The 14,375-nt window shown below is 39.6% G+C and overlaps 1 protein-coding gene across 3 annotated transcripts in view; it reads left to right on the plus strand.

The window, feature by feature from the left end:
* The window catches only part of MYZAP (myocardial zonula adherens protein), a 93,323-nt gene that overhangs the window by 63,211 nt on the left and 15,737 nt on the right, over nucleotides 1-14,375 (plus strand). For all 3 annotated transcript variants that reach the window (XM_049905328.1, XM_049905327.1, XM_049905326.1), the window contains one exon: nucleotides 5,856-5,939. In XM_049905328.1, the coding sequence (XP_049761285.1) occupies nucleotides 5,856-5,939 (84 nt within the window). The remainder of the gene's footprint in view (nucleotides 1-5,855; nucleotides 5,940-14,375) is intronic.

Raw genomic sequence — 14,375 nt, forward strand, 5'->3', positions numbered from 1 at the left:
CCAGCCGTAGGGGAAGCTGTGAACAAATGGTGGCAATAACTGTCCTGTGTCCCAAGAGGGAGTTTCAAATGGCTGATGTTGCACAGAGGAGGGGACGCAAAGCCAGCCTAGGGGACTTGGGAGCCGCTGGCCTGGGAGGTGACTGCTGTGTAGATGGTGACAGCAGGTGTTAGTTGTCCTGCTGGAGAAGGGATGGAGGGTGAGAAGGCATTCTCGATGGAGGCACCAGCCTGTGCAAAGGCCCAGAGGCAGCACTGGAGTGTGGTCAGGAGTGTGCCAGAGAGCACTAGGAGGATCATGGGTGCTGTTGGGTGCCATCAAGTAGATTTCAATTCATAGCAGCCCCGTCTGACAAAGTAGAACCCCATAGGGTTTTCTAGGCTGTAACCTTTATAAGAAGGAGCCCTGGTGGCATAGTGGTTAAGGTGCTTGTCTGCTAACCAAAAAGTCAGCAGTTCGAATCCACCAGTTGTTCCACAGCAGAAAGATGTGGCAATCTGCTTCTGTAAAGATTTACAGCCTTGGATTCCCTATGGGCAGTTCTACTGTGTCCTATAGGGTTGCTATGAGTTGGAATAGAGCTGACGGCAACGGGTTTGGTTTGGTTAACCTTTATGGGAGCAGATTGCCAGGTCTTTCTTCCTTGGAGCCCATGGGTGCATTCTAACCGCAGACCTGTCAGTTAGCAGTTGAGCACTTAACCGTTGTGCCACCAGGGCTCCTTGCTAGGAGGATGGAGTGGCTTGAAGGTAGGTTCATTGTGGGGTGGACCCGGCATGAAGTGAACCGGCGAGAGAGTGGGACCCCAGGGAAAGGGCCTCAAGTGTCATGCTAGGGAGTTAGAACATCATAAGGTTGGAGGGTTTTTAAGGACAGTGGTATGTTCAGAATCTCTGGGGGCAGGACCTTTTGAAAAGTTCCCGTCCCCCCAGGTGATTCCATTGTGTGGCTGTGGTCAGGGCAGGTTGGTTAGCTCCAACAACTGATGCAGGTAAGTAGGTATCAGGCCACTCTCGGTTTTAAGAAGTTCCAAGAACTTTTATCCTCGCCTCCCACTTATGAATCAGAACCAACTTGACTGCAACAGATTTTTTTTTTTTTTTTTTTTGTGGCCTTGGAGGCCTGGCATCCCACAGGATTCCTTAGGCTGCAAAACTTACAGTCCGCCTGAGTTACAAAGAAGCATGCTGGTCAAGACAAACCTTAGGGAAAAAGCCCCTATGAACATTAAAGGTTAAGAACTCCAGACTTTATCAAATACTACCTCCCCGTGACCTTCGAGTATTTTAGTTAATTCCACTACCATTTTGCCTATCATATAAAGATTTTAAAAGTTAATTTAAAAATCTTAATACCATAGGAATGATCGAAAAAGGAACAAAACTGACTCCTACAAAAGTTAAAGGAAATCTAAACAAAACAAACTCCCCCTGCCGCCCTTTGGCCTGTAATCCTACCCCAACCCAGAACTATTTTTGTTTTATCCAGTTTCTTTACCAGTTCGTGCCTTCATCATTATAAACTTTAGTTTTCTACACCTCGGGGCTTTCTGGAGACCTTTCCATTCTGCAGTAATTGTTTTAGTGTTTGTGTAATTCATTCCATCAAGTGATATTCCATAATTCATCACCCACTCCTTTAGTGCTAGACATTAAGGCTATTTCCATTCTCTCTATTATAAGTAATATGAGCGAGAACATCTTTGTATATATAGCTTTTTCCCTACGTTCGAATTATATCCTTAGGATTAATTCCCAGGAGTGGGATTAGTGGGTCAAAGGGTATGAACAGCTTTATGGCTCTTAATATTTATTGCTAAACTGCTCAAGGGTCATTCTAATTTACGGTGCCACCTGCAGTACATGAGAGTAGCCGTCTCTCCCACCCCTGCCAACACTGGTTTCTTCAGTCAGTTGTTTGGGGCAAATTTAAAAGGTATTAAAGGGTAACGCATTACTGTTTTTTTTTTTTTTTTAATTTCTTTTATTATTAATGTTGGACGTTTTTTTCTTCAGTGTGTTTTTTATTCTATTTTGTACGGTTTGCTTTCCATAGCAGAAGATTATATTTTTTTGATACCAGGTAGAATTTAGAATATTTTATAATGAAAATGTCAAATGGACTTAGAACAGAAGGAATAAGCAGTGAAGTCCCACAGACTCATTACCCAGATTCATCAATAACAAGAATTGGCCACATTTGCTTTTTAAAACAGATCTCAGACACTCTGCATGTTTTCCTACATACTTCACTATTCACTTCTAAAACACATGGAATTTTTCTTACATCATCACAATGCCAGTATGTTCTTAGCAAACTTCATGGTAATTCCTTGGCATCCTTTAATAACAATCTGTAATAAAATTTTCCCAATGTCTTAAACACATCTTTTTACTGATGGCTTGTCCCGTTGGTGTGCAGATGAGGTCCTTTACATTTGGTTGTTCCATGTTTAAAGCTTCTTGCTATAGAGCACCCCCCTCCTGGGTATCTCCCCTCTCACTATGCCTACCCACTGACTTATTGCTGGAACTGAGTCAGTTGTCCTGTAAAAGGTCCTGCATTCTGGTTAGACGGTTTCCTCGTTAGCGCTGGAAGCTAGGCTAGATTCGGATTCCACTTTTTGATAAGACTGCGTCACAAGTGGCGCAGCGTGCTTCCTGTTGTAGTGATCGGGGCACACGATGTCAGATTGTCCCACTCAGGGTGATCGTGGGTTCAGGTGGCAGCAGCCCAATAGCACAGTTGTCAAGTTCCCTGTTACGAATTGAATTGTGTCCCCCCAAAATATGTGTTGTAAACTCTAACCTCCATGGAGCCCTGGTGCCACAGTGGTTAAGAGCTCAGCTGCTAACCAAAAGGTCGGTAGTTCATATCCACCAGCCTCTCCTTGAAAACTCTGTGGGGCAGTTCTACTCTGTTTTATGGGTCGCTATGAGTTAGAATCTACTCAATGGCAACGGGATGACTGTGGTTATAGTCCCATTTGGGAATGGGTTGTCTTTGCTATGTTAAGGAGACAGGATTTGTGTAGGGTGTGTCTTGAGTCTATCTCTTCTGAGGTATAAGATTAAAAAACCAAGCAGAGCAGAGATGGGGGAAGAGAGATGCAGAACCTCAGAATAGACAAGGACCTTCCCCCAGAGCTCACAGAGAGAGAAAGCCTTCTCCTAGAGCTCTCCCCACCCAAAAAAAAACCCACTGCCGTCGAGTTGATTCCGACTCATAGCAACGCTATAGGACTGAGTAGAGCTGCCCCCATAATTTCCAAGGAGTGCCTTGTGGATTTGAACTGTGGACCTTTTGGTTAGCAGCCATACTTAACCACAAAGCCACCAGGGTTTCCTCCCCTAGATAGAGCAGATACCCTGAATTTGGACTCCTAGCCCCCTAACTGAGAGAATAGATTTCTGATTGTTAAAGGCACCCACCTGTGGTATTTCTGTTATAGCAGCACTGGATAACTAAGACGTTCCCCTTTGGCTTTTTGCCTCACCATTTCATCTGTTGTTGTTGGTGACTTGAATCAGTTGTTTCATAGGAGCTTAAGAAGGGTGATTTTCTAATTCACTCATTCCTCCCCCATTTATTAACTGGAATTTTCCTGTAAAGTAAGGCTTTTCCCTCATAAACTAGGGCTTTTTAGTACCCACAAAACACAATTTATACAAATAAGGCGGGATAAATGCTTTATTCTTTGCTCTAAATTGTCAGGTTAGGAATTGGGGCCCTTGTCACTCCAGTGGTATCCAATTGAGTTGTTGCCGTTTCTTTTCTTTAAGAATCATTAAAAAAATACACATTCTTTTGAAATATATATTAAAAAAATGTATTACATATTCTTTTTAATGAGTTTTAATCAATTACATTCCTTTTTTTTTGATGCTCAAATTTTCTATCCTCAGCCAAAGGGAGACCCTTCATGTTCTTATTTTCAGGCCTAAGAAGTTATCTCAGGCTCATCATTTCTTGCCATTCCTCTGAGGTGTTGTGTGTTCTTAGGGGGAAATGGTATTCAGAAACCACAATCTGAATATACTCCGGGCTTGTCGTTATTGTTTTTTCCAAGTTTTCTCAGTGGATAGAGCTTGGCAAATGCATATTTTACAAAAGAAAATAAAAGATGATTCGTTCACACTGATATTTCCATTTCAAATTTAACCATAACTTTTTTTATTTCTTAGATTTCAAACTTGTATGTCTTTTCTTTTACACTTGGTTCCAAAAATCATTATGCTACAATACATATATCAGAAAGTTTTTTTAAAAAGTACCAATATTTACAACTCACAATTTTCTTAGTGAATGAGAGATTTCTTCGAAACTGTATTTATCTTCTAATATATTCCACTAAAATATGCAAATTGCTGTGTTCCAACAACACTTGAGTTAATTCTTTTCACCATTTCAATATATAATTATGTTCTTTCATTTCGGCTGGTTTTCAGGTTTTGGGGTTCACTTTTCCCCTCTTGTTTAATTTTGTTTTTTTGTGTCTCCAAAATATGTTTTCAGTGTTAAAACAGTATAATAAGGTATTATCAGAAAGTCTTCTGTTCTGTCTCCCCCTCCTAATATCCTCCTTCCCCCACTGATAACTGTTTCTTAGCAATGTGGTTATTATTAGGTTAGGATGTACTATGGTTTATGTAAGCAGCCACTTAGTGATGGAGTCTTGTTTTGTGTTTCCTAAAAGTAAAAAATCCTATACCCAAGAATCGAATCGATGGCACTGTTGTTTCATACTTTGGCTAGTGTGTGTTTGGGATCTCTTCCTGGAAATGGGATTGCTGGGTAAAAGGGTACATGCGGGTGCACCTTTTCTAGATGTAGATTTTTCAGAGAGTAGAGGGCCCTCAACAATAGGAATTGTTCCAGTTTCTACCGAGAGGATTTTTTAAAAAAGATTTTGCAAACGTTCAAATTCAGTATTCTAGATTGCTGGAAAGGTAGCGTGTTCTTAAAACCCACATGTTATTTATTGAATCTGTACATTGTTCCCACTATTGTCCAAGGCATGTCCTAGCATGGAGTACCATAGTTGCTGTTTTGGGGGACACATGGTTTGTCTTTGTTATTGTTAGTTGCCGTCAAGTCGGCTCCAACTCATGGCAGCTTCTGTGTAACAGAAACATTGCTCGGTCCTGGGCCATCTTCAAGATCGTTGGTATGTTTGAGTCCATCGTTGCAACCGTTGTGTTAATCCATCTCATAGAGGGTTTGCCTTGTTTTCCTGGTTTGTCTTGGGAGACATAATACATGAGTGAAAAACAAAGATAGAGGAGTTCAAGATTGAACACATTACAAAGATAGAAAGTTAAGGCCAGCTCAAGTCTCACCACTGTAGGAGGCCACACGAGGCCCTGGTCCTCTGAATTCCATTCATTAGCACTTTTAGTGACCCGTGATCCGTTTCCCAAACCAAGATTTTGACACTTGGCTAAACAAATATGAGTGTCCTAACAGGGTTAACAGTCCTGAATGTTCCAGGTTTGGGCTGCCTCATAAATCCAGACTAATTATTTCCCGTAGAGTTGTATCTGCCGTTTCCCATAGCAAATTTTCTGAAAACCTGGGCTTAATAAAGGTTACAAGGTGAAATCATAGTGGAAATGCTGGATTAACCTTAATGAGATGTGACTCTCCAAAATCCTGTTGGATATCCCAAGCTTGCTTGGACACAAGACCCCCACTGCGTGCGCAGAGCATCTTACACTAATACTGTTGGCGGAGCACAGAGAACCCGTGTGTAGCTTCTGTTTAAATAAAGCCAAAAGCATCTCTTCCAGTTGATTTACTTGTATTTATGTAATTCTATACTTTTGATTAATAATATTTATTTTGTTTCTTTATAGATTGAATCATTAAAGAAAAAGGTGCAGCAGAAACAACTCCTAATATTGCAACTTTTAGAAAAGATATCTTTCCTGGAAGGAGAGGTAAGAAGCTATGTTTCTTTAAGATGGCGTCTACCCTACCATTAAATTTTATGTTTCTGAGCCTACCACCAACACTTAATTAAAAATATAGCTATTTCCTGGCCTTATAAAATTGATTGAAGGTTAACTGCCAACACCGAAAATGAGGTTCTGACAGCTAGTTTTTCTTTACCACCTGACTCGCTCGTTCCAGCTTGCTGTTCACCTCTGCTTTCTGGCTCTAGTTTTTCTTGCTCAAGAATTTTCTTAAAAAAAAAAAGAATTTTCTTAGCAAGTTTGATAAGGTGTTGGTTAATACTGATAATTTCCCATATTTGTGCTGTGCTTTATGACTTGTTTTTTCACATATATTCCTCACATAATTCCCTTAGCAACTTTAAGGAAGGTGAGGCAAGGGTTTTTATATCTATGCTAATAGATGAAAAAACAGAGGCACTGAGAAGCAAGTGATTTTACGCAAAGTCACCCAGCTTAGTGAGTGCCAGAGCCAGGCTGAAAGACCAGGGGAAAAAAACCATTGCTGTGAAGTCAATTCGGACCCGTAGTGACCCTATAGGACAGATTAGAACTACCTCATAGGACTTCCAAGGCAGCCGTTAAAGCAGTCGGTGACTAACCAAAAGGTTGGCAGTTTGAACCCACTCACTGCTCGGCGGGTGAAAGGTGTGGCAGTCTGCTTCTGTAAAGATGGCAGTCTTGAAAACCCTATAGGGTCACTCTAAGTCAGAGTCAACTCAATGGCAGTGGGTTGGTTGGTTTGTTTGGAATCTTTATGGAAGCAGACTGCCACATCTTTCTCCTGTGGAGTGGCCAGTGAGTTCGAACCGTTCGCAGTCGAGTGCTTTAACCACTGCGCCACCAGGACTCCTTGAACATGTTTTAGAGGTGACTTAATTTTACCTGAAACTTTTAAGATGCTCAGTATTCCCAGCTTTCTTGCACTTTGTCATTTTGTGGATTTTGTGTAGGTTCCAGAGAAGGAAATTATGGGCTAAGAAGTACCTTAAGAGGTTAGATATTAATAGAAAGAAGCCAAAACCTATTTGCTCTGAGGGCTCTTTATTAAGAGTTTGGCATGGAGCCCTTTCTTTCTGAGTCTCTTTGGTTTGCCAGGCCTCTGTCCTTGTCCGTGTTCCTCATTATGATCCTTCCTCATGAGGGAGAGCCCAGGAGAGAGTATGAAGGAAGAAAGAAGGAAAGAAAGGACATTTATTAAGCGCCTAGTGTGTGCTGGGCACTGTTAGACACTTCCCGTATGTCCTGTGTAATGTCGAGGCTAAGAGTGGAATCAGACTTACTCAAGTTTGAACCCTGGGTCCGCTGCTTATTAGCTGAGTGACCCTGGAGAAGTTTTTTATAATTATAAAATGATGTATGTACATGTGTGTCAATGAAATGAGAATTCGTATGAAGTGTCTGCCATGTACTCAAAAAAACAGTTGCCATGCAGTCAATCCCGACTCATGGCAACCCCATGTGTGTCAGAGTAGAACTGTGCTCCACAGGGTTTTCAATGGTTGGTTTTTCCCAAGTCGATCACCAGGCCTTTATTTGGAGGCACCAATGGGTGAAGTCAAACCTCCAGCCTTTCGGTTAGCAACCAGGTGTGTTCTAAGCACTTGATATTTGTTAACTTATTATTGTTGCTCTCTCTTTGTTAAAAGGGGTGCCCTGTGAGTTAGATTGTATTTCACTCATTTGATAGATAAGGATGCTGAGATTCAGGGACATTAAGGAACCTGCCCCAGGTTACAGGTAGGGAGGGGTAACCTGAGTCCAGAGCTTGAACTCTTAATCACTGTGTTTTCAGGGGTGGTGAGCTGGATCTTCATTTACTCTCTTTTTGAAGGATTATCTACCAGTCATTCCCAGAAGTTGCATATGGTCATGGGGACCTGAGTCCCAGATACTCATGGGGACCTGACTCCAGGTAGCCCATGGGGACCTGAGTCCCAGGTGGCCTGTGGGGACCTGATAGCAGATTCAAGGCCCAGTCTCCTGACAGCAGAGGAAGTGGGCATTGCTCCACCCCACCCCATCTTCTCCTGCATGGTCACGGGGTCCAGCTCCAGCCTATGATGAACATTTCTGTTTCTAAGATTTCTCTCCAAAATTGCAGCTCCCCTGTGTTTAGTTACCTGTGTTTAAACTCATTAGATTCTGTTTTGCACCCACCCCTCCTAGAGTCCTAAAAGCTTACTCTGGCCTAGCCCATCAGACTGGGCTTTAACCAGCCAATTCAAAATCTTCCCAGTACAAAAATATGCCCATTCTTTTTTTCTTCTGCTTATTTCCAAACAAACATGTATCTACTCACCTTCTGGAGCAGAGATATTTTATTCCCTATGTCCCATATAGAGAATATTATTCAAATAAAATTACAAGGCATATATCTTCATGAGATAAAAAAAAAAAAAAACACTGCCATCATGAGATAGATAAGCTTTCTGAAACCCTCAACAAATTCCATTCCATTTTTCTTTCTGCTAGAAATCCCAAACTTGCAGCTAAATTCAAAAGTCAGAGGAAACCTTGTCTGTGGTGGCAAATATAGGAGTCCACGCATGCGATAAAATTGTATAGAATTAAATACACACACACACGTACACACGAGTACAAGTAAAACTCTGGAGATAGGAAAAAAATGAAGGGTTTTATTAATGTCAGTATCCTCACCGTGATATTGTAGTATAGTTTTGCAGGATGTTACATTGAGGGGAACTGGGTGAAGGATACACAGAATCTGTCTGTATTATTATTTTTTTTATATAACTGCAGGTGAATCTATGAGAATTTCAAAATAAATTTTTAATTAAAAAAATGTTTTTTTAAAAAAAGAGGAAAGGAGTCAAATAGCTTTTGTCTGTCCTGCATTTAAGGTGTGTTGTCTAACTCATAAACCTCTCAGCGTGTCTGCTGTGCGTTCCTGGGACTGTTATAAATTTCCCTGTGTGAAATGGATGGCAAGACAGGCACCAGGGCTCTGCAGTCGCGTTTATTGGACACACATTCTCGTTCAGTGCGGGGGCTCTAGCCCCTACCTGTTTGCTCCCCTGGGCCTGAGGGAGCTGGAGGCAAGGTGGCTGCCATGCATTTGTGACATAATTCACCCCGCCTCCCAAAAAATGCCAAAAGGTGACACACAGGGTTCTTCCTTCCTGGAAGGCACACAGTCCTCTGGAGCCACAGTGTGACATGCATTCCACATGTAAACACAAGGTGGTGGTATTTGAAAGCAGGACAGCCCTGGATTCTGAATCTCCCAGAGGCAGTCTTTTCTGGAGCTAGGCCCAGGCAGCAGTTGGAGGTGATTCTTTGTCATTCTGCTCAGCCCTACTCTGCAAGACCCAGAAGCAGAGGGTTTCACTGATCATACCTGTCGATTTTATTTATGAAGTATTTCTTAAATCTTCCCCTCCTGTCTAACTTCCTTCCTGCTGCCCATGTTCGAGCTCTCACCATTTTTTGTCTTTTTCGTATCAACTTGATTGTGTATTAATTTGTGTAAATAGACTGCATCTATTTAAAGTGTGTAACTTGATGGGTTTTGACAGTTGTATGTACCTGTGAAACTACCGTCACAACCAAGATACAGAACTTTGTATCACTCCCTCAGAATTCCGTTTGCCTTTGAAATGCATCTCCGCGTTAACCCTCGGCAACCACTGATTGGATTTGTTCCCATTTTATATAAATGGATGCACACTGTGTGTAGCCTTTCGTGTCTAGCTTCTTACACTCAGAGTAACGATCGGAGATTCATCCGTGCTGTTGGTTGTCTGTGTTCCACCCTATTGCAGAGCAGTGTTCCATTGCATGACTCTGCCAGTTTGTTTACCCATTCATCTCTTTATACGTATTTGGGTATTTCCCGTTCGGGGCTGTTGTGACTGACGCCGCTGTGAACATTCCTGTACAAGTCTTTGTGTGGGCTTGTGTTTTCATTTCTGTTCAGTAAATCCCTAGTACTGGAATAGCTGGGCTGCATGCATACAGCAGGTTTGACTTTTAAAGATATTGTCGGTTTTTAAAGGAATTGCAGTATTTTACATTCCCACCAGCCGTCTGAGTGTTCCAGTTTCTCCATATCCTCACCAGTTTGTTTTTTGTTTTTTTTTTAAATTCTGATTGCGCTTTTAATTTGCATTTCCCTGGTGTCTAGTGACACTGAGCGTCTTCTTGCCATTTGTACATCTTATTTTGTAAAGTGTCTGTTTATATCTTTTGCCCGTTATTTAATTGAGTTTTTTGTCTCCTTGTTATTGACTTATAAGTGTTCTTTATACATTCTGGATAGTCCTTTGTCAGATATATGTATTTGTGGGCATTTTCTCCTTTTCTGTGACTTGCCTTTTTATTTTCTTAATGATATCTTTTGGGGAACAGAGATTTTTACTTTTGAAAAAGTTCAACTTAATTTTTTCATTTATAGTTTGTGCTTTTTTGTGTCTTATCTATGAACTCTTTGCCTACTACAAGATCACAGAGATTTTCTCCTGTGATTTCCTCTAAGAATTTTATAGTTTCTGCTTTTACATTTAGATCTGTGATCCATTTTGAGTTAATTTTTATGTTTTGTGTGAAGAGTTAATAATTTTTTTCTATACAGATACACAGTTGTTTAATTTTAATTTCTCTTTAATTCCTAATATACTCAACACCCAGTGCCATCGAGTCGATTTACAGTTTCTTTTTGAATAATAGCAAGGTGATACCCTTCTCCCAGCCACAGCCATTACTCCCTAAGGACCCAAACCAAAACCCAACCCAGCACCGTCAAGTCGATTCCGACTCTTAGCGACCCTATAGGACAGGGGTCAACTGCCCCATAGAGTTTCCAAGGAGCGCCTGGCGGATTTGAACTGCCAACCCTTTGGTTCGCAGCCATAGCACTTAACCACTACACCACCAGGGTTTCCAATTCCTAATATAGGTGATATATATTCTTTCTCTCCCTCCTCTTTGTTTCTTTGAGCAGCCTACGCCGGGTAGGGGCTATCAATTTTATTGATTCTATTTTATCTGTTAGTTTTTGGCTTTCTTGTCGGAGCCCTGGTGGTGCAGTGGTTAAGAGCTCAGCTGCTCTTTGGAAACCCTATGGGGCGGTTCTTCTCTGTCCTATAGGGTTGCTGTTAGTTGGAATAGACCTGACGGCAGTGTTTTTTTTTTTTTTCTGGGGGAGGGGGGTGACTTTGTTAATTTTCTCCATTTGTCTGCCTTCAGCTCTGATACTTATTATTTCGTTCCTTCAAATTATTTTGGGATTACTTTGCTCTTCTTTTTCTGTCTTCTTGAGGTGGAACCTTGGGCCATTGATTTTAGACCTTTCTTTCTTTTTTTTTTTAATATAAGCCTTTAAAGCTATAAATGTCCCCCTAAGCTCTGCTTCAGCTACATCCCACAAACTTGGATATGTTGTATTTTTATTATTAACCAGTTCCAAATATTTTCTAATTTCCCTTGAGATTCTTTGACTTATGTATTATTTAGAAGTGTATTGCTTAACCTCCAAATATCTGGGGTTTTCCTAAATATCTTATTGTTTTGGATTTCTAATTTAATTCTGTTATGGTCAGAGAACATATTTTGTATGGTTTTAATTATTTTAAATTTATTGAGACTTGTTTTATGCCCAGCATATGGTTTCTTTTGGTTAAACATCATGAAAAAAATATGTATTCTGTTGTTGTCGTGTGTGTTCTATAAATATCAATTAGGCTTATTTGGTTGCTAATATTGCTTGCATTATTTATGTCTTTTCTGGTTTTTGTGTAATTGCTCTATCAATTGTTCAGAGAGGGATGTTAACATCCCTTATTATGATTTTAGACTACTTCTGTCTTTAATTCTGTCAATTTTTACTTCATGTGTTTGAGACTCTATTAGGTACATAGACATTTATGATTTTTGTATCTTTGTGATGAATTGACCTTATATTATTATGAAATTTGGTCTCTACCTTTTTAATGCCCTTTGTCTTGAAGTCTATCTGATATTGATGTAGCCATTCCTGCCTTCCTGTTTACTGTTTACATGGTTTATCTTTTTCCATCTCCTTATTTTCAACTGGTCCATATTTCTATATTTAAAGTGCATCTCTTGTTGACAACATTTAGCTAGGTCTTAACTTTTTTAACCAGTCTGATAATCTCTAACTTTTAATTGGAGTATATAGTCCATTAACTAATTATTGATTTGGATCTATTATTTTATTATTTGTTCTCTGTTCCCTCTGGTTTTGTTGTTTCTTTTGTTCCCCTTTTCTTGCCTTCTTTTGCATTATTTGAATATATTTTAGAATTCTATTTTATCTCTGGCACTTCTGCTGTAATATTTTAGCGGCTGCTCTAGATATTGCACGATACACCATTAACTATTCACAGACCACTTAGAGGTAATATTGTACCAACTCTCCCCCCAGCCAAAAAAAAAGCAAACCTGCTGCTGTCAAGCCAATTCCAACTCATAGCAACCCTATATTAGGACAGAATAAAACTGTCCCCTAGGGTTTCCAAGGAGCAACTGAAGGATTCAAGCTGCCAACCTTTTGGTTTGCAACTGAGCTCTTAACCACTGTGCCACCAGGGCTCCGATATTGTACCATTCCATGTAAAACAGAGAAACCTTGCAACTCTGTGATGTGATAGTTGTCATAATTATTATTGCTAAATACACTGTAAATCCACAATACATTATTATAATGTTTGCTTTAATCAGATATATTTTAAAGAAATACTTTGTATTTCTGAGTTTCTCTCTGGTTTCATCTCTCTTCAGCCTGAAAGAATTTTATTTAGCATTTCTTGTAGTGAAGATCAGGTGACGAGAAATACCATTAGTTTTCTTCTCTTAAAATAAGGTCTTTATTTCACCTTCATTACTGAAACAGAAGTTTAGATTGACAGTTTATTTTTCTCAGCACTTCAAAATACTATTCCAGTTTTCTGTCTTCCATGATTTCTGATAAGGTATCTTCAGACATTCAAATTACTGTTTTCCTGTATATAGCAGGGTTGCTTTCAAGATTTTCATTTGTCTGTGGTTTTGGTTTTGGGTGGTTGGATTATAATTTGCCCGGGTGTGTTTTCTCTTCTAATTAATTTATCTTCTTTGAGGTTTTCTGAGCTTCTCGAATTTGTAAATTTATGCCTTCCACTAAGTTTGGGGAAATTTCAGCCATTATTTCTTTGATTTTTTTTTTCTTCTTCTTCTCTAGTCTCTCCTCTCCTTTTGTGATTCCAGTATCCTTATATTAGGCTTTAGAAAAATTGGTCCACAGTTCCCTGAAGCTCTGTTTATTGTTTTAATCTTTTCTTTTTTTCTTCAGATTGGATGATTTCTATTAATATACCTTCAAGTTGGCTGACTCCTTCCTTTGTAATCTCCATTCTTCTCTTAAGTTTATCTAGTGAATTTTTTTTATTTCAGTTCTAAAATTTCCATAAAAATCTCCTTTTGTATTTTCTATTTTTTTGATCTTTTTAAAAAATTACTTCATTAATTACAAGCATATTTTCCTTTATCTTATTGAGCATAGTTATAATAGCTTTAAAGTCATCTCAGGATTGGGATCTGTTGATTCTCTTTTCCCTTGGGAATGGTTACATTTTCCTGACTCCTTGTATGCTGAGTAGTTTCAGATTTTATCACAACTAATGCAAATATTTTGTTGTGGAGACTTTGAATTCTGTTTTAGTGTTCCAGAGAGTGTTGAGGTTTTTGTTTTAGCAGCAGTGAATTTGGTTAGATCCCACTGCACCCTTCTGTGCCTGTGGTGGGTGGTGTCTCAGATCTCAGTACAGGTAGCCCCCGACTGACGACAGGGTTCTGTCCTAAGCACTCCATTGTAAGTCAGTTCAGATGTAAGTCGAATACCTCATTTTTTTTCATTATTATTGTCTTTTATAGGGTTGCTATGAGTTGGAATCAATTCGATGGCAACAAATGTTTTTTTTTTTTTTTTTTTTTGGTTTATTATCAGTGTCTTTATAAATTCTTTGTCTTTGAGGGGTTGGAAATATTAATATATTTCCAATAAACTTACAGGTATATTTTAATACATACATAAAAAAAATACACAAATCATAAAAACTTCCTCCAACAATGAAGAAGAGTTGGAAGACAGTGGCATGTTGTCAGCTGTGGTAGTTAACTCCACTTGTGGAAGGTTCTGAATCACCTAGATTATCCCTGGGAATGGCGATGGCATTTCTAGTCAGAAAATTAGTGAGAGTCGTCTGTGTAGTCCTTTTCTTTTTTCTTCATATATTTCATGGTAACATCTCACTGCTTCACACATCTGTCTATAGTCTTCAGCAAAGTGATCAGTGTTTGGGTCCATGTTTTGAGCAACTGAAGCCCCTCATTTAGTTTAGAAAACTAAATCTGTACAGCAGTTTTGAACAGTAAATCATAAAATTGAATATCTGTGAGTGA

The sequence above is a fragment of the Elephas maximus genome, chromosome 13 (assembly GCF_024166365.1).
Source record: "Elephas maximus indicus isolate mEleMax1 chromosome 13, mEleMax1 primary haplotype, whole genome shotgun sequence".
Classification (NCBI taxonomy): Eukaryota; Metazoa; Chordata; class Mammalia; order Proboscidea; family Elephantidae; genus Elephas; species Elephas maximus.